The 25,404-nt window shown below is 36.0% G+C and overlaps 1 protein-coding gene across 2 annotated transcripts in view; it reads right to left on the reverse strand.

Moving 5' to 3' along the window:
• Nucleotides 1-1,968: 1,968 nt before the first annotated feature.
• LOC118186947 (ornithine decarboxylase-like) overlaps nucleotides 1,969-25,404 on the reverse strand; it is an 87,623-nt gene continuing 64,187 nt past the window's right edge. Inside the window, exons 8-11 of one of the 2 annotated variants that reach the window (XM_085819870.1) lie at nucleotides 21,501-21,657; nucleotides 21,237-21,331; nucleotides 9,622-9,842; nucleotides 1,969-2,154 (exon numbers count right to left, since the gene is read on the reverse strand). In XM_085819870.1, coding sequence (XP_085675996.1) covers nucleotides 2,034-2,154; nucleotides 9,622-9,842; nucleotides 21,237-21,331; nucleotides 21,501-21,657 — 594 coding nt within the window. In that variant the 3' untranslated portion in view covers nucleotides 1,969-2,033. The remainder of the gene's footprint in view (nucleotides 2,155-9,621; nucleotides 9,843-21,236; nucleotides 21,332-21,500; nucleotides 21,658-25,404) is intronic. The other variant, XM_085819871.1, reaches the window with a different exon arrangement.

A 25,404-nucleotide genomic window follows, 5' to 3' on the forward strand; every position in this document is an offset into this window, starting at 1 on the left:
GCTGCTATCAACAACATACCTATTGATATGCTGGTAAAAGTGGAAAGAAACTTCAAAACTGGACTATCTCAATGCATTAACCAGAACGGAGGCTGCCTTAATGATATTATTTTTAAACCGTAATTAAAAAAAAAAAAAAAAAAAACTTTAAGTGACTCTTAAAAAATTTAAACTGATATCGCTTATACTATTTGTGTTATTCATTTTTAAAATAAGGTAGCCGCACCCTGTATCATTCAGTCTATTGAGAACTGGAAGCTAAGGCATTTGCTGCAAAGAATGCATTCCTGTTTAGGTAGAGATTAAAACGATCACTGAATGTTTAACCAAATTTACATTAAATAAATTTTCTGTGCAAATACTCTTAATGAAGAAGTAACAAAATGCAGTCTAAAGTGAGACAGGAAGACTAGCTCAATATCAAAACAATTTTATTATAATGAACAAGAATACTTCGTTATTAATTAATTGCAGGAGGTTTATTCATATTTATGTCTATGTTATTTTTTATTTTAATAGCTGGTCACTTCCTGGTTAAGTATTCATCGGGAATTAAATGCTGCCATTTAGTCATTTGTCACCAGAAATGTTGCCACGGGGCCGAGTAGATATCTACGTGGGATATTTCCAAAATTTTAGGTTTGGTTTTATGTGATTACGGCAAAGCCTTAAGGGCTATCTGCCTGAGGGGTGCCTTCGAGGAGGACTTTCTAAGGGAAGGTTCGTATACACGTTAAACATGGGGGAAAACACGAAAACACCCATGCAGCCTGCCCGTCCGCCGGAGTTGAACCTCGAACCGAATTACCAGTGTTCAACGACTTTACCGCTCGGCCGCTGGTAGGCGATATATCCGTGAGAGCTTCGCCTTTAGATACGCTTTGCATTGTGTTGTGCTTAACGTTATTTATACTCTAGTGGAACTACTGATTATACTCTGTGATACTGTGAAGAGCTGTAGGAGTATTTTTGAGGAAAGTTGCGTGTGCGTTCAATCTACGAACCCGTATGCACGCGGCAATATTTTACAAATATTTTCTACAATAATATAAGACATTTCGTGAAGTATACCATTGAAAACTTATTTCAACTTTAATTTTAACTAATGGGTGCATGTTCTTTTGAGGTTGTAAGTATAAAAGTTCGTGCCTTAATATTCCAAGCATTTTATAGTTAACTAAAAGAGCACTTATCACAAGATTTATTATTTCTTGAACTGTTAAAATTTTGTGATAACGGGAGTGCAACGATTTTTGTCCAAACTTCTGTTATTTGGCAAAATTTTTTTTAACTATATAATGCTCTTATCCTCTGAAAACTATTTTTATATTCATCCAGGTTTCAGTCAGACGATCAATGTCAGATATAGAATCCTGATCAGGACTTGATTATGATTACTTTTATGCAATTTCTTCAAAAGTCTTTATTAACTGACCACTCATCTAACTGAAACTCATGCAAGCAAGTTTTGTAGAAGGTCGTTTTATCTTGTCTGAAATATCAATACATCTTTCTCACATTTGAACCCACCAGTGGTCAAGTGTATGATATCACCGAACAATTCACATTTTAATTACGACAAATCGGCTAGTTGCATAAGTAATTTTGCGGTTGTTTCCAATGTAAATAAAACTAATATCCTTCAGAAATTTACTTACATTCGTAATGGTATATTTTCCATAGGTAGTCTAGCCATTTCATTCGTTGCTATAATTAATTATCATACAAGATTATCATATTTAACGCTTTATTAGAATGTAATAGTAAGAGATTGCACGCAAACAGGCTCAAACTTTGAAAGACAACGGCATGTTTTTGACTAAATGCTTGGCAGGCTTCTCTGTAGATATTACAATTCCATGTTTTTTGGACGGGTTACCATTCTAGTTCTGTAATTAGAAGGCTTTTCGATAGCTGCTCGTGGAGAAATGTAATTAACGGAATTTAAATTAATAGGTAAAACACAAATGCTGTTTCTAATGAAATTATCAATTTATTAATGTTTAATTAAATTAATTAGAATTCATTTTTATTTATCTCATATATTCACTAAAAATGTAGTCATCATCACATTCTCCATTTTTTACAAGGGAAGTTTTATCTTTCAGATAGTCAACCACTTTCTCTAAGTTTGGAATAAAATCCATTTTCAGTCTGAAATAAAGCAAAACAAATTTTTAAATTTTTTAAATATAACACGTAAATAAAATTCAGTAATATAACAAAATTTAAGTTGAACATAAAATTTAAACAATACACATCTCATACTTTACATTTAAAATAGTAAAAGTTAATGAGTATAATGCAATGATAACGTGTGTTTCCTTATAATGTCTAATATAATTATTCTTATAATGTTTCTTTAATTGGATTGTTTGTGGTTAATGATAGGGAATAAGGCGTTATATTATTATCAGAATATTACAAAAGCCATAGCAAGATTGTCTTTCTAAAAAGGTATCTCACTGTCAGTATTTAGAATTGCATTTTTTTCATTGTGAGGTGATCTGTAACGGGTTGATACGAAACTTACACAGTCTACCACTACAGACCACCGTCGACAGGTGAGTGAAGTGTTAGGTTGATAGTACCATTAATGACTTATCGACGCGGAATGTAATAAGAAACTTCTCCGATTATTTGAAAGTGGAGTTTCTAGCCATAACTTTTGAGCAATAGTTGCGTTCACTGTTAAGTTACGCATTATGTAGCCGGGATACCTTACGACGCTGGGGAAAAATTGAGCTGGGGAAAGGAAAATTGTCCATGTAGGAGAGGAACTATAATCAAAGGAAAGTTTTGCTGCTGTATCGTGTACTTGTGGGAAGTCTTCCTTTATATTTCTGAGAGGAATAAATTTCCCGAGTTATCGTTAAATTGAGGACATCATTAAATCGATGGCTGATTGATTAAATGGAGATTTACGTTCGAACGAGTAAGATTTTGTGATTCTTACGAGAATAGTTGTTTATGCACGGACTTATCGACAACAACTTCCTCATACTGTAGAACACATCTTCAGAAGAAAATCTGTGTAAGTGTTTTCCTGATTGGATAGAATTTTGCAATGAAACAAAGTCATTTAAAGGGTGAATTTTCGAATAACGTACATATTGTTGCGTGCGTACGGATTCGTTACTAAATGAATGCACAAGTCCGATGAAAAATGAACAAAAATTTATTATTATCACAACAAAAATGCTTAAATTTTCTCAAATTATCACGCAGTATTACAATATCTCACAGTAGTTTTCTTTTAACTACTCAAATGTCCAATAGAACGTAATTCAAAACAGCTAAAGAACGCTAATCCGCGAATTCGCTACAATCAACAACAGTAGTTTTCTAAACAACAACAAACTAAGCAACTACTACGAACTGAGATGTTTTCCTCCTTTTATAACATTTTAAAATCACGCGCTAGAATTTTCCAGTACTTTCTCGAAATGAAAAAGAGTTATTTATTTATTTAATGCACGCGCTCTTGTATTTTCAATTTTCCGGCTTAGCTTTCTTTTAATATTCGTCACGCGCTGCACTGCGCGAGAAATAAAACCATTTAATTTATAATTGAACTAACATTTGCTTTTTAAATACCAAATTCGTAACACTGCCCCCTTCCCAAGGACTGCACGTCCCGGGCAGTACAATCCCTGGATAGGAAGCTAAACTTACAACTGTGGCATAAACATTACATTACAATATCAAACAACATGAACAATAAATGCAATAACTAACTTGAACAAATCAAATGCTATCAAATACTAAATACAAATCAAATACTAAATACAAATCAAATCAAATACACATTTAAAAACAAAAAGGACCATGGTCTTATACTATTTACAATTATTTACATTATGTACTATGGCCATAGTAATGAGCTAACCTGTCGTAATGAACGACTTTAGGTTTAGAGTTCGAAGACTTACGAATCCGAACCACGACGTCATTCAGCCTGTTTAGGACTGTGTACGGCCCATCCCAAGGTGACTGTAATTTCGGACAAAGTCCTTTCCGTCGAGTCGGATTCCACAACCACACCTTGTCTCCTTCGTGGAATTGATGTTCAGTAGCTCTTGTGTCGTATCGGGTCTTCATCTTCTCCGTCGCCAAGCTGACTCGCTCTCGTGCAAAATTGTGCATCACTTCAAACCGGGCCTGGAGATCTTGAATATATTCCTCAGACGATGAAGGAGCATCCGGAGGGCGGCCAAACAATAGATCACAAGGCAGACGAAGGTCACGACCGAAGAGCATCTGTGATGGAGAATAGCCGGTAGTCTCGTGGACAGCACTGCGGTAAGCCAGTAAAAAGAGTGGTAATTTCTTGTCCCAGTCCTGTTGGTTTCTGGAAACCACTAATGAGAGGTTATTAAGGATGGTTCGATTGAACCTCTCTACCATGCCGTCCGACTGGGGATGCAATGGCGTCGTTTGAGTTTTGTCAATGCCAAGTAGTTTGCATAGTTCTTTGATTACTGCCGAGGCAAAATTCCTTCCCTGATCGGAATGTAACTGAAGAGGCACTCCGAACCTGGAAATCCAGTGCTGTATCATTACCTCAGCTACTGTGACTGCCTCTTGATCAGGAATAGGATAAGCTTCAGGCCACTTGGTGAAGTAATCAATGACAACGAGTATGTATTTGTTGCCATCAGCAGTTCGTGGCAGAGGTCCCAGGATGTCAAAGGCGATACGTTCAAAAGGCGCACCTACGTTGTAACGTTGCAGTCTGCCTCGGCTGCGTTTCCTCGGTCCTTTCCGACCTGCACAGGCATCGCAAGATCGGCACCACTTTTGCACGTCATTCTTTGCATTATTCCAGTAAAAGCGCTCACGAACTCTCTGTAAGGTCTTCATAATTCCAAAGTGACCTCCTGTAGGGCTGTTATGTAGTTCTTTGAGGACATCAGGAATCCGGGATCTTGGAAGTATCAGTTGCCATCGGAACGTCTTCCCATCATCCGACTCGAATTTCCGGTATAAGACGCCGTTTCGAATGTGAAGTGAATCCCAGAGTGCCCAGTATTGTTTTGTTGTAGGACTACAGATAGAAATGTCCTGCCATGTAGGTTTTCTGTTTGATGACTCTATTAAATCAAGTATGGGTTTAATGTCGCGGTCTTCCAGCTGGTCTTTCCTGACTTCATCATCACTCCACGGGTCTCGATCAGCCGATGTTGATGTTGTAATTTGTCTTGCGACCGGAGTCAGCAGCTCGTATTTCGCTTCCACCCTGGAACAATATCCGCAGCTTCCTTGGCAAGGTCTTCTAGACAGGCGTCGGCGTTTCCGTGTGATGATCCCTTACGATGACGGATAGTGATGTCATATTCTTGGAGTCTCTGTATCCACCTGGCTATTTGACCCTCAGGATTTTTGAAATTTAAAAGCCAGGCCAATGAGGCATGGTCCGTGCGGAGGAGGAATTTTCTTCCGTATAGATAATGATGGAAATGTTCTACAGCTTTGACTATGGCGAGCAACTCTTTCCTTGTGACACAGTAATTCCTCTCCGGTTTAGACAGGCACTTGCTCCAGTAAGCTACTACACGTTCTTGGCCGTCTATTTCTTGGGACAAAACAGCACCGACACTTTCATTGCTCGCGTCGGTGTCGAGAATAAATGGTCTGTCGAGCTGAGGATACGTCAGGATTGGAGCAGATGTTAAAGCTTCCTTTAAGTTGTTAAATGCATTCTCGCATTCCTTTGTCCACAAGAATCTTTGCTTGCTCTCTGTCAGCTTGTGAAGTGGTCTTGCGATGGAAGAAAAGTTCTTCACGAATCTCCTATAGTAGGTGCAAAGCCCTAGGAAGCTTCTCAGCTGATGGACATTTTCGGGACGCGTCCAGGATTTAACCGCTGATACCTTTTCAGGATCCGTGCGCACACCTTCTGCAGAGATGACATGTCCCAGGTAAGTCACTTCCTTTCGAAACAATTTGCATTTAGCGGGAGTCAGCTTCAGATTGGCCTCTTTCAGTTTCTGAAGCACCTTTCTTAGATTTTCTAGATGCTCTTCAAAACTCTTTCCGATGATGATGATATCGTCCAGGTATATCAGACAGGCTTCGTAGGAAAGGCCTTTCAAAACAGTCTCCATAAGACGTTCGAATGTTGCCGGCGCATTACACAGTCCAAACGGCATCACTTTGAACTGCCAAAGTCCTTGTCCCGTAGTAAATGCCGTCTTTTCTCGGTCATCAGGATGGATTTCTACCTGCCAATACCCACTCTTTAAATCAAGTGTTGAGAACCACTTGCTTCCAGAAAGAGTGTCTAGAATGTCATCAATTCTAGGAAGAGGGTAACTGTCTTTCTTCGTAACCTCATTCAACCGGCGATAGTCAACGCAAAATCTTGTTGAGCCGTCTTTCTTTCTGACGAGAACGATGGGAGATGCCCATGGACTCGCTGAAGGCTCGATGACATCGCCTTCTTCCATATCTTTTAACAGTGTTCGCACCTCTTCCTGTTTAGCAAACGGTAGACGTCTTGGATGTTGCTTGATCGGGGGATGATCGCCAGTATCTATTCTATGTTGTGTCAAACTAGTTCGACCCACGTTAGAAGACGAGCGGGAGAAAACAACTTGAAGATCTTTAATGACGCGATCGGCAGCATTTTTCTCTTTATCGTTTAATTGTGCATTCTGCAATAACTCCGATGTAATGCTCTCTGAGGACACGGATTCTGGGATGTTACTCTTTTTTTCAACGCTGGTTACTGGAGTACATGTTGCAACCACTTCACCTTTCTTAATAACTCTCGACTTTTCAGTTACATTGGCGACTCTCACCGGGATAACCGTTCTGGATAGGTCGACGAGTGTTGAGGCTACTAATACTCTTTTTGGGATATTACAGTTATTGGGATATTCTATGATGCCGTACCGGAAATTTCTATTTTCGGCTATGGATCCAGGAAGTAAAATTTCTGTTCTTGCCGGTATTGTAATATAGTCTTGTGCTACGATTTTATGGACAGATTTAACTTCTTCATCATTAACGAGAAATAACGCTATGTCCTCAGATGTAGAATGCAATTCGTTATTTTTAAAATCCAAGGAAAAATTGTATTTCCTTAGAAAGTCCAATCCGAGTATGCAAGAATCAGTGATCTCTGCTACATATGCCGTGTGATGGTAAGCGGCACTTCCAAACGTGATGTTAACATTTACTTTTCCGTCGATGTCGATCTTCTCACCGGACACAGTCTGGAGGGTAACGCAGGGCGGCGTCCAGATAAGTTTGTTTCCTAGTTGTTGAGCCAAATCTTTTCGGATGATGGTGACGTTGGCTCCTGTATCTATAGTCATATTGCACGGAACTCCATTAATATGTCCTATTATGAAAAGTCCATTACTGCCGCCTCTCACTGCAGAAATCTGAAGCGCTTTAAACGGGGGCTTTTCATTATCTGGCAACCTCCGCCCCGCGAGATGGCCACTAATTAGTTTCCCTGCTTGTTAGAAGCGGTCTTAACATCAGTACCCTGGGGTGTTTTGCAGTTTCGTGGTATGTGTCCTTCAGCACCGCAGTTCCAGCACTTAACGGTCGGTTTCTTCTCACCAATATTCCGTCTCAAGGCGTTCAGTTGTCTAGTTAAATCGTCAAGTCGAGCGGTGACTTGATCCCCTGGCTCCTGGACTTGAGCAGCTCTGACTGGGTGGCGGTCTCGACGAGTGGCTTGCTGGGCTGCCTCAAATTTCATGGCGTACACTAGAGCACTTTTTAAATCTTTTACATCCGCCATTCGTAGAGCTTTCTGTATTTCAGTATCTCGGATGCCGTCGATAAAGTATTGCAAGGACAGGATTTCCCTTGTTTCTGTCGGGCATTCCGAAAAGGCGAGATGGGACAGCCTTTCAACATCCGCGGCGAGCTCCTGAAGTGTTTCGGTAGGCTTCTGTTGACGAGATTTTAATTGGAGCCTGCTGTAGTCTTTTAAACACTTCTCCCCAAAGCGCAACTCCAAGGCGCCGGACAGAGCTTCGAAATCTAATCTTTTGTTTTCGGGAAGAGTCTGAAGGATATCCACTGCGTCGGCTCTTAGAGAAGCGGCGAGATGACAGGCCTTAGCTTGTTAATCCCATCCATTCGCATCCGCCACGATAGAAAATTGTGTCTTATACACCTGCCAGGAGGTCTTCCCATCATATGTGGATAGCTTCAGAGGTGGACGAGCAGGCATTGGTAAGAATTTAAAATCATCACTCCTGCTCCCTGCCGACGCTACGAATTTCTTTAAAGTATCCATTTCTTTGGCAACTTCAGAAACTCTCTCATCAATTTGTTGTTCGATTTGGTGTTGGACGGCACAAACTCTTCCTTCAATTCGTTCCTCCACAGCAGAAACTCTCCCTTCTATATGTTCTTTTACAGAAGAAACTCTTTCTTCTATTTCTTCTTTCACCGAAGAAACTCTTTCTTCAATTAGTCCAACTTTATTTTCAACTGTGTCAATTCTGCCTTCCATAGCTTCAAATTTATTTTCTATTATGCAGGTAATCTCTCTTTTCATTTCTTCTTGACCTGCTTCAATCTTTTCTTGACCAGCTTGAACGGCTTTCATTTCGTCCTTAACAGAGTTGACGGCCCCTTCCATCTTTCCTTGGCTAGATTTCATCTCTTCTTTCATTTCTTCTTTAAACGAGGCAAAGGCTGTTATCAATTGCCTTAACTGCTCTTCCATCGCTCTTGTTATTGGCATTCAAATCCCACTTCTGACACCAAAAATTGTTGCGTGCGTACGGATTCGTTACTAAATGAATGCACAAGTCCGATGAAAAATGAACAAAAATTTATTATTATCACAACAAAAATGCTTAAATTTTCTCAAATTATCACGCAGTATTACAATATCTCACAGTAGTTTTCTTTTAACTACTCAAATGTCCAATAGAACGTAATTCAAAACAGCTAAAGAACGCTAATCCGCGAATTCGCTACAATCAACAACAGTAGTTTTCTAAACAACAACAAACTAAGCAACTACTACGAACTGAGATGTTTTCCTCCTTTTATAACATTTTAAAATCACGCGCTAGAATTTTCCAGTACTTTCTCGAAATGAAAAAGAGTTATTTATTTATTTAATGCACGCGCTCTTGTATTTTCAATTTTCTGGCTTAGCTTTCTTTTAATATTCGTCACGCGCTGCACTGCGCGAGAAATAAAACCATTTAATTTATAATTGAACTAACATTTGCTTTTTAAATACCAAATTCGTAACAATATATTATATACCGCTTTCTTTGAACATATTATATACTTATATAATTATACATACTTTTCTTTTACATATATTATATACTGCTTTCTTTGAACTATATACTGCTTCTTACATTATCACATATACTATATGCTGCTTCCTTTGAAAATAATTTATTTATTTAATTTTGTTGTATAGCTATAATGTTAGTAGTTAGTTTGATAACTATAGCATTTTAGAATTTTTAAATGAACCTACAAGTCATATAAATGTATCTCTACTAAAGAGCATTTTATTTTCATGCCAGAAACAATAAATGAGAAACTGTAAAAGAGATAATTGAAGTAATTGAACAAATAAATAATTGAAAAATTGATGTAGATTAGAAATTAAAAGAGCCTTACCGAGAATCATACTTGAAAACGTGCTTGCATGCTGGAAGAGGAACTGCACAAAAAGTGCTGCAGACGGCATAGCTGTAGGCTCCCATATTTTGCCATACAATAAATTCACCAATTTCCAGATCTGGAAGTAAGGCTTTCTTGCTGATCATGTCTTCTGAGCAACATGTTTGACCCCAAAGTTTGCTAAAGTAGACAGGCCGCTTCTTCAGTTCGGTGTCTTTCTGAAATTGTACAAGAAATGATAACTGAAGACAATCAGAAAAATGATCCATTACTAATGTTTTCTGATCAAGCAGGTAAAATGAATCAATTTATTCATTATCCCAGTAAATGAAACAATTATTTCTACTTCTTTTAAAGTTGGTGTTTGAAGGAGGAACTTGCGCTTCGAAGACTCCCGTTCAGTCTTTCTTATCTAATCACTATATCTTATCTCGTTTATTTTGCAGCTGAGGATGATGGTTCGGTAAAACCATCGAAACTAGTCCTGTGAAAATTTGAAAACATAACGTTGATTGTTGTTGTTTCACTTCTAAATTAGTGCTTGTTCGACGCGTTATTGTATCTTAAATAATTTAAGCAGTTCATAAACATCAACACGAGTGAAAAAAAATAATATCTATTTCCCCATATGCTTTTCTAAGTCCCCAGTAACAAAATCTCGCATATATGAGTACAAGGCTCACCCCATACGCTTTTTTAAGTTCCCGATATATAATTGCTCGCATAACTAGCCACAAAGTGAACAAATTTCACACATTCCGCAGCACTTCAGTAAGGCATCTCTGAAGTCTGTGTTGTGAAACATCGCCAACAACATACATAGATGTTCTTTGGCCAGCGACGAAGGTTTACCATGCTGAAAATATGTCTATTGAGCATGCGTGAAGCATAAACCATGCTAGGGCTAGAGGCAATTCAGTTTGTAATATGGGAGTGACGACGATTCTTTTGAAGCAGCTTTGTTCAACAAATGGTCGATAAACATCCTCTGGAATTTTCGTTTCCGGGATATCTGCGAAAACCAGTTCTTTAGAAAAATCCTACGAGGGACAAAGCTTCAAGGGAAACATTTTCCGTTCAGCTTCAAAACGGCCCGTGTGGCTAGCTGAGATATGACTCCAGCGAAGCATGTTTCGTGCGAACCCTCTGTATATTAAAGAACCTTGCTTTGGTTATAAGAGATGGAGAAGTTAGTTTCTTCAAGCCTTACGCATCGTTGGATGTGGTAACCCTTCAAGTTTTCGCAGGGTCTCATCATTGGAGGGATTTATCCAGTTCCAGGGAACCGGCTACGGAAATTTTTTTAATTCAGCGAACCGGTTGTTAAAATTGAATTTTAATATTTATTTACATACTTAATTTTTTCTCACCTTTTCCTATATCCGGACAACAATTTTTATTCGCGTAACTAGGCAAGGATTATTCATAAAAAAGAATGTTTTATTCGTGGCAAAACTTCTTAGTTCTTCTTCTTCTTAGAACTTTAAACAAGCAAAGCTAATTCCTTCCTCGAAAATTATTTAAAACTGTAATAATATTTTTATGACTTTCATTGAAACAATGTGAAATTATGTTAGAACATGCTTTTCTTTTATCCATGGTGTGGCGGTGGTGGTGTGGTGTATTTAATTACGGCAAAGCACACTAGGGCTATCTGCCTAAGGGGAGGGATGCCTTCGTGGAGGACTTTCTAAGGGAAACTGGCTCGTATACACGTTACACATTCTTCTATCCATATGTCTGTTTAAAGCAGCATTTCTCAACAATTTTATTGGGAAATTCTTAATTAATATTTACTTCTAAAAATGCAAATATCTACAGAGAATTGTTGAATACAAATATTTGAATTTTTTTTTAATATTTGTGTTCATTTGATTACATTTTAGTTTTTAAGAATGTTTATAACGTTCTGCGGTTTTTATATTTGTTTGTTTATTCGGTGCATTTGACATAAAAATTTTATTATGTACTTTTTCTTTAACTCTTTCACGACCAATCCGCCCCACACGGCGCTACATTGAGACAATCAGAACCGTCCGAAAACGGCCGAGATTGCAATCTTGTTTTCTTCCCTTCCCCTAAGGTATGCAGTAGCAGGTTCAGTTTCCCCAAATGCATTGATCAGTTTACTGCAGACAGCTTGTCCTAAGAGATTTCTTATCTTTTGGTTGCTCGTGAGATTTCGCAGTTGATTCTTTTTTGGTACAGTGTGCTTTTAAGATTTAAAAAGAAATAAAAGTGCAGTTTAAGAGTTTAAGGATTATATTTATTTTTAATCAATTTATTCCTTCCTATAAAAATAACGGAAGTAAACAAAACCTCAGTCGTGATGATAACAAAGCCAGAAAGGCTTGTTGGTCTGACCTTCGGAAAAGGTTTATAAAGAACGGGGTCAAAGGCTAATGGAAACTTTATTAGAAAGTACAAAGGAAATCATTCGAAATATTCACACCTATTTTCTGCGTTAATGGACGAGGAGGGGGAGGAAATTGCTGTGAAACTGGAAAACTATTTCGGGCGGTTTGGTATTTTGAGGATACAGGTTAACGAAGAGTCTGGATTTCAAAGAGTTAATCAAATTAATTTATAAATGTTTATTTTGTATATTATGTTCTAAATCTTGTAATTCTACATCGAAATTCAAATTGTTATAACTCAATTAAAACATGAGCAGAAATTCTCTCGAGAAGCCTTAGCGACAATTCTGTCGTCGAAATGGCGACATTCTGGAAGTTTCTAGAAAATGCATTTTTGAAGCTTTAGGAGTGATTTTACCAAAACTTCGAGGAGTGCTTGGTCGCTCTATAGATATGGCTACATTCATTATAGTTCAAGTCAGTTATACAATTGAGTTAAAAGTCCTCAGCCTTTTGACTAACGCGTACCATCTAAACAAAAATTGAAAACCTTTAGTACCATCACTACAAAGTACTACTACCACCACCACTCTTGAACAAAGCTAAGAGGGCATAAATTTACGAGTGTTAGAGAAAAAAATCAATCAGGATGTTGGGGTTTTAATTTTTGAATGTAATAGTTAAAAATGCTTTGCATCTTTGCGTACCATTTATTTTTCTCTTGCGTACCACCGGTTGAGAAACCGTGCTGTAAATGGTTGCTTTTTTGAACAAATATCGGTGTTAAATCCCTTTAAAGTGAGATGGCACTGCCATCCGCTACTGTTAACAAATTTATTTATTTATTTATTTATTTTGCTTCAATGGTGAAGTGTGGTTGCCGGAGTGTCTTCCACAAATGAGTAAAATAAAAATGATGAAATATAATAGTTTAGTTTGTTAATTAGTTAGTTTAGAGTTTACAGTCCATTTTAGTAATTCGCTGGACCATTCTTAGTGGTCCGTCAAGCTGGAGCTAAACCGGCTAAGTAAATAAGCTAGTTGAACAACAGGGATTTTGCCATTTTGTTTCTGGAGAATTTCTGTTTATGGATTACAGCCAGACGCTGAAAGAAAAGAGTAGGTAACACTTGAAACTCTGTTCATTATGGATGTTGGATTTAGTAAATTCTGAATTAAGTTTCTGTGATAATTCATTATTGATAAGTGTAGCGAAAATGGCTACGAAATTGAAAGATGTTCTCACTAAAATGAGAACTAAAAAAAATTATCTTATTGAAACTGCAAAAGAAACTTTCTGAGCCAGACTTAAGTGTTAGGGACGTAGAATTGTTAAAAACTAAATTTAGCAATCCGCAAAACGAATCTGATAATATTTTTTATTTTATTATTAATTCAAATACGGTAATTTCTAAAAATTCTGTTGTGCGTTTACATAAGATTTCGTTACCCACATTTTCAGAAGAAATGCATTCTTGGCTTTCCTTCAGGAATATTTTTAAAGCGAGTATTGATTAGAATCCAAATTTATCAGATGCTGTAAAATTTCAATATTTGAAATCAGCACTGAAAGAATAATCCAAACGATAGCTACAACGGATACTAATTATAAGTTAGCATGGTCTCTCCTTGAGGAAAGATACTCAAGCCTTAGAGAACAAGCGTATGCACATTTCAAAAGATTTATGAGTATTCCCGTTGTTCCAAACGTGTCAGCTCCAGCGATTCTAAATTTAATTTATGTTACAAGTGAAGATGTAATATCGTTAGAATGTTTAGAACAAAAGTTAGATGGGATTTCGTCCACTACATTGCTTTTATTCTCAGCCAGAAACTTGATCAGAATACGAAGTTATGATGGGAAAGAAATTTAAAGAAAGAAAAAATATCAGCATCACAGATTTATTAGAATTCATGCGAGGAGAATTCCAGTAATGTCTAAACGAAGTCAACCAAAGGTTTCTTCAATGGTTTGATGCATAACAGAGAAAAGTGTATGTATTTGTAAACTGTGCAATGCTGAGCATAAATTATTTAAATGTCCTAAATTTCAAAAATTCAGTTTGAAAGATGAGTATGTAAAAAGTACAATTTCTGTTTCTTCTGTTTTGGAAATCATGGAATGGGAAATTGCCATTCAAATTACTCTTGTCGGCTATGCAGGAAAAGAACAATTTATTGTGTTATAAGCGAGAAAACGTTTAGATTCCACGAAATAAAATCAGTTGTGAAATCGCGTCTCCATCGGGTCAAAAGTCAGATGCCAGCCAGTCTACGATACACCAAAACTCAACGTTCACGCGAAGTCATTCATAAATAAGGATAACGAATGTTTTACGATAGCTACTAATGTAAATAAAAATTGTAATAGAGTGAATAGAGTTCTACTATCGACAACGGTTGTTTACATTAAGGGAAACGAACCGAAAATATTTTCAGCCAGCACTTCGCTTGACAGTGGAAGTATGATTCATCTTTGTTCATCAGAATTAGCTGAAGCGTTTCATTTGCAAAAGTAATGTAAACATATCAGTAGGATATTTATGTTGGATTTCAATAACGGTGAAATAAAAAATGAGCGCGGTTATTTTAAATAGGGAAAAAATAAAAATAATTTTAATAGTTCTGAAAATTACTCACTTGATGCCTTCTAGACAAATTGATGTACGCAAAGAGTTATGTTAGCTGATCCAGACTTTCACAAACCGAGTAAAATTCAGTTGCTTCTTGGATCTCAAATATTTTTCGATCTGATAAGATCTGGGCAAATTTATGTACCCAATACAAATTTAGTGTTGCAAAACTTAGCGTTTAGGTGTTTGGTGAGCGGGAGCATTGAAGATTTGTTGAAGAAGTTTTTCGATTTGGAATCAATTGGTATTAGAGATGATCCCAGTTTTTACGATGAAGATAAAGCATTAGAGATATTTAATAAAATTGTTAATTTCAATTATGGTCGTTATGCTCTTAGCCTGCCATGAAAGAAAAATTGGGAACATATAGCAACAGTTTTGGTGTCGTAGAAAAAAAGAATAGATTCTGATGAGAAAAACGCGGCATGACAAAGCATTATACTTAAAAGGCAGAGGAGCTTTAAAAGAGTATCCTAATCAAAGGATAACAGAAAGAGTATTAGTTACTACGAAAGCAGTACACAAGCCAGTTTTTTATATGCCGCATGCGGTGGGTTATAGAGAAGAGAGATTTACTACAAAAATGAGTATTGTATTTGATGCGAGCTCGCATGAAATAAGAAGTCTGTCCCTTAATTTCAATCAAACTATATTTCACTTGCTGATATATTTAGATCTAATACAGTTGCAATCTTAGGAGATGTCGGAAAGACATTTTTACAGATCGTTTTAGCTGAGAAAGATAGAGATGCAGTTAGATTTTTATTTGTAAAGAATATTGGTATACCTTTGCAGAATATTGACGATCAGTTAGAAGTGTATAAATTTAAGCGTGTACTCCCTGGTTTTAATTCCAGCCCCTTTTTGTTGGCGGCAACTATAAAGCTGCATATCCAAAAATATAGAAATATGTATCCCGATACCTTTCAAACTCTTGATATATGTATGTATATTGATGATCTTGTTTCAGGAGCAGATGATATATCAGAAGTTCAAGGGAAGCAAAAATTTCAAGGGAAGCAAAGGAAATTATGCGTAGAGCTGGGATGAATCTACAAAAATGTGTGACAAATGATAATCGTTTAGTTAAGAAATGGGAAGAAGAACATTTTGACTTTCATCCACTAAGCTCAAATGAAAAGATACTCAAAGTATTAGGAATTCAATGGGACATTCAGGAAGATAGTTTGAGTATACAGACTTCTTGTTTGACTGAAATTTCGAGAAGAAAGAAAAGTACCAAACGCTTTATCCCCCAGACGGCTGGGAAAATATATGATCCCCTTGGACTGATCACAACATTCACTGTTAAAATAAAAATGTTACTACAAAAGCTACCATGGGATGCTGAGCTTCCTTCTGATTTGAATGCCGAGTGGTCTTTTAAGCGTTTCATGGCCAGACGTGGCAAATGTGCGAAAATATTCACTCATAATGCCACTAATTTTGTAGGAGCTAATTCTCTACTGAAGAAATTTTACAATGCAATTAATTTTCTTGACGAAACTTTAGCCTCATATTTCAGTTCCGAAGGAATAGAGTGGAACTTTATCCCTCCCAAGTACCCTCATTTCGTAGGGTGTAAAGTCCGTAAAGCATCACTTAAAGAGAAGAATAGGAAACTTGCATTTTACGTACGATGAGTTTGCAACAATAATCATACAAGTCGAGGGAATACCAAATTCGAGACCTCTTACAATGATTCTGATTGTAATGAAGTGTTACCCCAGGCCATTTTTTAATTGGGAGATCGATACACGTAATTCCGAAACCAATGATAATAGACGTAAATGAAAATCGGTTAAGTCGGTGACAGAGAACAACAAAGGCTGTTCAGATTATTTCGAAGGAATGGTCGGATGACTATTTAGGAACTCTGCAAAGGAGAATCAAGTGGATGGTAGAGAAAGACAACATTTCTGCTAGTACTATGGTACTCGTCAAAGAGGACTATCTGCCAATTTGAAAATTGATTTTAGGTCGAGTTTTTTAAGTCTATCATGGATCTGATAATGAAGTAAGGACTATTAAAATTATAACAAAATCAGAAGAATTAAAAAGAGCGATGACAAAGATCGCAATGCTTCCTATAGAAAACTAAACTTATATATTTGCATATGTAAAAGAAAAATTGTGTTTTATTCCAGTATCGTAATTGCAGTAATTATAATAATAGTATTATGTTGTTTATAAGTATATTAATTTTGATTTAAGAATACTTTGTAAAATTTCTTGAAATTTTGTAATTTCTATCCGGAGGAGAGTTAAATCCCTTTGAAGTGAGATGACGCTGCCATCACTACTGTTAACAAAAATAATGTTATTCTTTTTTTAAGCTTCACTGGCGAAGCGGAGGGCGTGTGATTGCCCGAGTGTCTTCCACAAATGAGTAAAATAAGAATGATGAAATATAATAGTTTAGTTTGTTAACTATCGATAGTTTGTTTAATTTAGAGTTTACAGTCTATTTTAGTAATTCGCCGGACCAATCGATGTTTAAAACGAATTTCTATTTTCCATGTTTTTTGCATCTATTGCATTTTCGCGTTTATATTTCACATTCTACCACACATCATGTTGCGAACATTTTTCTTTTTTTAGCTTTTTTATCACATCTCTAAATTGTGACCATCAGCTCTTTTATTCTCTGTATATTTTTCATCTGAATTTGTAACAATTTTCCAACCTGTAATCAGAGGAAACGTTTTGAAAGTCTGTTTCAAGTGCCTCAAGTTGGGAACTATATTCTTTTAAATCAATGGAAATTTGTAAGCTTCGAACCATTACAGATTTTTCATCGCCAGTCACTAGACAGTGCAAAAGGTGGAATTTTTTTGCTACGTGAATTAAAAGCAGTGCAGATGCTCACAGGTTCTCTTCGATTAGCGTCAATAAATTCACATGGAATACTTTTGCCAAGCTTAGACAAGCTTCCAAGTTCCTTCAAATACAGATGCGCAGTTCCTGATGACGAATTAACCTCTTTTGTCAGCACTTCAATACTTAAACATGGATTTCTTTCAATTGTAATAATGTGAAGAAAATTCATATTTGCATTCAATGTGTGTGTCACTCAATGATGTGTAGAAAACACATGATTATTGAAAAAAATATATGTGGACATCTCATGACTTCTTTGTATTCCTACTAAATTATACACATTTTTTGTTGTACTTCATTTAAATTCATTCCTTTCAGATTTTCCCTAATTATTCTAAATGAATCGAGCCCTGAAGGCAAGTTGAAAATGACATAAAAATCAGCAAACTTTAAAATTAAATAACTCGGTCAATTTTTTTTTGGTACTTGAGTCAAACTTCTAGTCCTTTTATTTTTTCATAATGAGTATAAAACTTTCCGAAATGTAAGTATAGGAACCGGGCGACCGCATTAAAAGTTAGACTTCGTTTTTTGCCCAAAATTAATTTTTCAAAATGTGAAATTGACAAATCATGAATATTTTCCTCATTTAAAACATTTCTGCAATCGGAAGTATATGTCTACCACCAACGATTACGAAAATAAAATAAAATTTTATCCTGGTAAGTGGGTGGTATATATATGTATACTTGATATTACCGATTGCAATATAAAAGTGAGGAGCCGAACTAGATGTTATTGCAGTCCCATAAACAAAATTTGAACTTGCTTTGGCTAATCGTTTTTGAGTAATGCAAGATACATACGTATATACATAAGAAGAGACGTCACGAAGAAATCCATTTTGCAATCCATTTTGAATGAAGAATGTTTTATTCTGTCTGTACGTACGGATGTCTCGCAAAAAATAGTCAAAATGGATTCGGGAACTGTGGAAATGGGTATTTCAGTTGGAATCGGAAACCCTATATTGTTCGCGATTACAATACTTCCTTTACTTCGCACAAGAAAGTAAAAAGACAGATTTGCCCACAGCGGTTGCTATCTTTCAAGCTAAGGTCGCCTTATCGAAACCTATAGAACCATCATTGGCGCTATTTGCGAATATGTCAAAACACCTTTACCATGCTTCCCTTCACAATTTTTACTGCATTCTTAGACTTAGACTCTATAATTGACCGAGCTATTGCGAAGAGCAACATTGCCGGTTCCAGAATTAAAGCCCAAGGGCATATGACATAAAGAAATCCGGACATGGAGAAAATCTCAGATGAGAAAACTGAGAAAAAGGTGAAAAAGAGAACCAAAAGAAGCAAGACAATCCAACAGTTCGCAAAACGTGACGAGCGATCAGAGCTTTCACGAAGGATCCAAGACAATGCAAATTCAATGACAACAATATGAGAAGATACTCTACAGCAAAGGTTTCAATGACAATTTCAAGTTCTTAAAACAACCTCAATCAAAACAACTATATACAACACAATTCAATACAACGATGCAACACTATTATCCGCTACAGCAATACTACAACACCCTAGTTACAGCACAACAATTTCATTACAACAATGCAAAATCCACAACAGTTACAACAATTTCGAATTAGAATATTCAAACTACAGTAGAACTTCAATCAAAATCAGATGCATTGGAAGTATAAACAGCTACCAATTGAGGAGCTAAGTGATAAAGTTGTCATCTCCTCCCATGAAGGTGTGAACTGCAAGTGGTCTTAGGCTTCTATCTACGAAGAGAATTTCATAATTAAAAACTTGAGAGTAAATAACAAAGTCACATTGCACAGCTTTGTTGAAGAATTTTTCATTAGATCTTCTGATATAATCTTTAATAGTCTCACGTTTTAAATTTCTATGTAAAAGTTCATTACGTATAAGAAAGTGTGAGTCAGTAATAATGCGCAGAAATTTGTTTTGCACTACTTGCAATTGATGAAGCTGAGTATGAGTGACCGTGTTCCAAGCAGTAGCAGCATAACATAGTATTGGCCTATATTATACCACATATTTATATGTGGACAGATTTATACCACATATTTATATGTGGTATAAATATGTCTTTTGGTACGTAAGCTAAGATTTGAATATTTTCCAATGACAGTTAGAAATCTGCACATTATGCTCATGGCTTTGCTCTTGACACTTTTAATGTGCTTGGACCATGTGAGCCTTTGGTTGAAAATAACTACTAAATATTTGGCTTTTGTGACCAAAGGAACAACTTCTTGGAAAAGGGAGAGATCTTTAAAAACAATGTTTTTCTTAGTTTTGCTGAGGATTAAAAGTTGTGACTTGCTAGCATTAATTTTTACACGCCAATTTCTGCACCAATCTCTACAGCATAGAGATAATTTTGCATTTTGTCTATTGCGTGATTTGCTTGGATAGATTTAATTGCCATCGCCGTATCATCGGCATAACATGCTAACAGAGAATAATTGTCCAAACCAGGGTGTGTTTCATAGAATATGTAGAAAAGATACAGCACTGGACTGAGAATACTTCCTTGTGGGACGCTGCATCTGATAGGTCTTGAATTGGACTTTTCATTTCCTTGAGCGACGAAGAAAAAGTTTTGCGTTTCTGCAAAAAAGGAGAAGATCAGAAGAATGAGTTCTCTGGGAAGTCCCAAACTGATAAAAGATGAGCTCCTCATGCCAGACGCGGTCAAAGGCTTTTGCCACGTCCAGCATAAGGAGCGCATGCTTGTTATGGAATGTTTACTGCATTCGCTGCTCTATTGCTTATTTATACTATATTCATAAGACATGACATGTCTGATGTGCTCTTCCGTAATCGCCATCAGGGACTATTAAAGCAGCATACTGGTATACGCGTGCTTGCAAGAGAGAATTTATCTGAGTGAAGTTATCTTTGCTCAGTGGTACTTAAACAACGGGGGAAAATCACTTGTTTCAGCCTATTAGAATATGTTTAAACACTAGCCCTGTCTGAAAAAGACATTACTTATGAGCCAGTCTAATTAATATCTTTCTTTGAACTTCTAATAAATTCTCCACATCAAATTTCTTTTCACCGAGACGTTGCATTGAAACAAATGAAAATTTTCGGTACAATAAAACTGAGAATATTACTAACTTTTAACTGTGGAATATTACAAATATGGAACTGAGAACTACTATGGAAAGAAGTAGAAATCGTTTTGAAGCTGAATATATTGAATTTATGCAAAATTAAACTTTGGCTCTATCATATACTGTTAAAGTACCATAATTGTTCTTTGGAGGTTCAGCAAAAATTTCCTTCAAATTCCTTGTATGTTTACTATATGAAAATGTTTCGATTTAAAGAAGGCCTATGCTTATTTTAATTTACATAGCAATAAATCTAAATAAGTAAGTGGTAAAGAGTATGTCTTTAAGTCCTAAACATACATAGCTTTCTATATGGTTCAGTGAGGTCAATTTTGGAGGGCTTCTGCTGTGGGATGTTTTGGTTTTTCATATATTTACAAACACACTCCTTTATTTCATTACTTTTTATTCGTAATATCTTAAGTTTCTTTCAACATCATAACGAAATTCACGCTGTTGGGATTTTTTTTTTAATTTACCTTGTTTAATTTGATTAAAAAAGAAAGAAAGATATGTTGTTGCTTCTCATTTCAGCTTTCTTTCTGCGCATATAATACATAAAATGAGAAGCAAACTTTGATTCTGAAAGAAAAGTAAATATGAAAAATTTATTTTTGTTAACTTACTCACCAATAATGGTACGGGTCGAATATCGTAAGCTTCAATGCCATGAAAAAATGAGCCGTAAATGCCATCATTTAGGAAATAATGTCTTTGAATATCATCTGTAAGATTGAAAATTAAATTTTAGGGATTTGTGCTTTACTCGAGAACACCAGTTGAATAATAGGAACGCAGTTAACTGCAAATATTTGCACATTCAGTGCATAGAAATGTATGAACATAATTAATATTTTTGTGTTGTTGTTTTAATTAAAGTTTCATTAAACTTACCTTTAGACGATGAATTATTTCGCATGGTTTTTTTCCCTATAATTGCTGTTGTCAGAGTGATCGCAGATGCAGCGAAGTAGCAACCAGGTTCTGCTATGAATTCAATGTCCTCCTCTGGAAAGTTTTCCTTCAAAGCTTGTTTGATTTTCTCAGATGTCTGATAATGATTTGGAGATGGATTAAAAATCAATCATAAGCTTTAAGAAAGCAAAAAAGTAAAATTTGATAAGATTTCTTTTATATACATAGGGCTACGATGAAGTTCAGTGAATGTGTTAATAAACAAAAAATTCTCATTTGATCAGGATAAAAACGTTCTATATTCCTTCGAATTAATGCTCGTTTCGGTATTGCGCGGGCAACCCTCGTAACAGTTGTTTTTTAGGGCTTTTTCAGTCACGAGAATAGAAAGAAATCAGCCAGAGGAAGATAAGTATAGCTCCTCTACATGCAATGAACTGTTTCATGGCGTAGGCTAAATGCGTCAGGGCATTATCATGGTGAAGTAATCAGGAATCCGCTTCGGCGCGATCTGGACGTACACAACGTCTTTTGCAATAAATTTGCCAGAACATCTTTGTACGCGTTAGCATTCATTGTTGCTGTTTCTGGTTAAAATAATCTTCCCCTTTTCAATGTTTTCGTCGATACGACATATCATAGGCCTACCGTATATCCCAAAAACGTTTAAACCACTCATAAATACGCTTTGAGACATACGGCTCAGGTCTGTAAACTTATTTAAGCATGCTAGGACTTACATTTGCAGATTTACCAAACTTCAAACAGAAACCTACATTTATTCTCTGCTCTCTTCACAGCCACTGATACACTTTTGCACGACAGAGTGTTACTAATGCCTGTCCCTAGGTCACATACATGTTCAAACACGTTACAGATTGTCTTCTATACGTCGCTGCTCGCAAATGAACGCGCATGTGGATTCTTTTTTTGTACATTTTTTTGATGTGATCCATCGGATTTTATTCGTATATCTTGCATAATACATCTTTTATAATTTTTATTTATTGAATGGTGTTATAAACTTTAATAACAATATTTGATTACACACTGTGTCTATACAAGTGAGTTAATTTTTTGACAAATTCAAAAACATTTTCCTTGCAGGTATTAACGGGGAATACGACGACAGTTGATTGCCGCTCTTCACCACATTCATTTATACAAACATATTAACATAATTAACACTTTTTGTTATTATTCTAATTCCATTAATAAGTTCCATTAGACTTATTTTTACAATTGTAGAATTGAATTATTTTGTATGGATTTTCCAAAGGTAATTTTCAATTATTATTATAACGCCTCAACTTGCCTTTTTAATTATCGCCTGCATTTAGTCAGAACATTCTATACATTTATTGTTTGTTTTGGTAAAGGGAACAACTGCTATTATTGATTCGAAACCTAAGTTCAGAATAATAATAAACGTTTGCTGTAAACGGCTTGGAAAATAATAGGGCCATTTACAATGCCATTTAAATTGCTTCTTGTTTTGTTCTTCACGCACTAAGTGTAAAACGCATAGAAGGTCGAAGTTTTGCATGCAATGATTTGATTCAGATGGCAAACATTAGTTCTGATTTCTTCCAAACAAATTTGAACTAAACATGAAATTTGGTGATCCGAAGTAAAACTGCAATCATCTGCTTGGGTCGAAGGAAGGTTGATTTCAGAAAATGAAATTAGACATGGTCGTAGAATTTGATAGACATGCTCGTAGAATTTTGATTAAAATGGCTGTGGAAATTTTGGAAACTCGTAGACATTTTTGAAATTTTGAAAATCATAGATATGGCCGTAGAAATTTTGATTTCAGAATTCTGGAATAAAGACCATGTTGTTGAAATTTTTTTTCTATTGGAAAGAGATAATTTAAAAGCAGTTTGTTCCATATGCACAGAAAAAGAACTCCATATTTTATGAAGATTTAATGGGAAGATTTCTGAACAGAAGATAAAAATACAGTCATCTGCTTGGGTTGAAGAAACTTTACCACGACCATAGAAATTTTGATTTCAGAACTCTGGAGTAAAGACCATGATGATGACATTTTTTTGATTGAAAAGAGATAATTTCCAAGGAATTTGTTCCTGATGAACAGATGATGAACTCCATATTTTATAAAGATTTAATGGGCAGACATCTGAATAGAAAATAAAACTGCACTCACCTGCTTGGGTTGAAAACGATTCACCACAGAAATTTCGGTTTTAGAAATCTGGAGTAAAGGGACCATATTATTGACCAAGTTTGATTGAAAAGAGATAATTTACTAAGAATTTGTTTCTAAAGAATACATGATGAACTCCATATTATATAAAGATATATACAGGGTGATTCTAAATGGTTTTTACAAATTAAGAGGGGTGATAGTACTCATCCAGATGAGCAATAATTACCATAGAATATAGAGTCGCATTCCACTCTGAGAGGCAGAAAAGAGGAATATTAGAATTCCAACGTGAACTTACAGCAGTGTTGGGAAAGCGAATGAACGAAACCAAAGGTTGCGCAATCAGTTTAGTGAAAAACTCACAGAGAGTGCGCAAAACGGATAAAACCTAAAACTTGGCGTTCGAGTGTTAATTCGAGCTCAGACTTTGATGGAAAACACTCAAATGCACATCTTTGGTTGGCAAGGTCTCAACCCAACGAGATATGAAGTCGTTGTCTCAACCTCGCAAACGATTGCAGCAAGTTAATTATCCAATCAAGGGCTCAATATTATCAACTAACTCCAACTTCCGCTGTATGCCGAAATTAGAATGAAAATTTCATGCTGTATTCCAGCTGTCAGAACTTCGTATCTCATAGAAAGGCGCTTCAAGTAGAATGAGCACAGCACAGGAAGTCCAGGAGGACAGGATAAGAGATGGGGAAGGGGGAAAAACTGCTCCCTTGATAGTATCAAACCTACCTTAATTTGGAGTTAGTTGATAATATTCAGCCCTTTATTATATAATTACTTGTTGCAATCGTTTGCGAGGATGAGACCTTGCGAACCAAAGATGAGCATTTGAGTGTTTTCCATCAAAGTCTGAGCTCGAATTAACACTCGAACGCCAATTTTTCGGTTTTATCCGTTTTGTGAGCTTTTCACTAAACTGACTGCACAAATTTTTGTCTCGTTCATTCGCTTTACCAACACTTGTAAATTCGGGTTGGAATTCTAATATACCTCTTTTCTGCCTCTCAGAGGGGAATGATACCCTATGTTCTATGGTAATTATTGCTTATCTGCATGAGTACTATCATCCCCTTTAATTCGTGAAAACAATTTAGAATCACTCTGTATATTATATAAAGATCTCAGTCGAATATATAGTTACTGTTGCAGGAAAATGTAGATGACATTATTCCATTCTCATTAAGTAGTTTCTGGCAAAGAAAAGTTTCACTATTCTCGCTACAAAGGCTGTTCGCACAAATCTTCTCCTTGTAATTTTTTCTTTTTAAGTGCAACTGTATTTTTGAAAGTATAAATTTTCGTCGGCTATTTGGCAGCTTTGTTTTCATGCTAAATGACGCTTTTAAAGAAGCAATGGATGGAAGGCTATGTTTGTGTTCCTTCCAAACAAAATTATTCCTGTTTAGTTATTAAAAAACACTGTGAAAGCCATGATTTTTTAATATCTAAAGCTAAGATACGAAATGATGTCAAAGAGGGAGAAAACATCAAAATTTAGCTTCAAATGGAAAAATTGTCCCAAATAAGTATCCAAGGAAAAAACGGTATGTTTCGAATTTTGGAAAAATAAGATCTTTAATGTTAAACGAAAATCCGCCAAATCAAGCTCAGTTACAAAATCATTAAAAATGCTCATTGTCAAATGTAAGCAAAGTGATTAATGCTGATTTGAATCTAAAAAAAGGCGAAAAA

The sequence above is a fragment of the Stegodyphus dumicola genome, chromosome 7 (genome assembly GCF_044657685.1).
Source record: "Stegodyphus dumicola isolate Sdum_Otavi_A_Nest chromosome 7, ASM4465768v1".
NCBI classification, from domain to species: Eukaryota; Metazoa; Arthropoda; class Arachnida; order Araneae; family Eresidae; genus Stegodyphus; species Stegodyphus dumicola.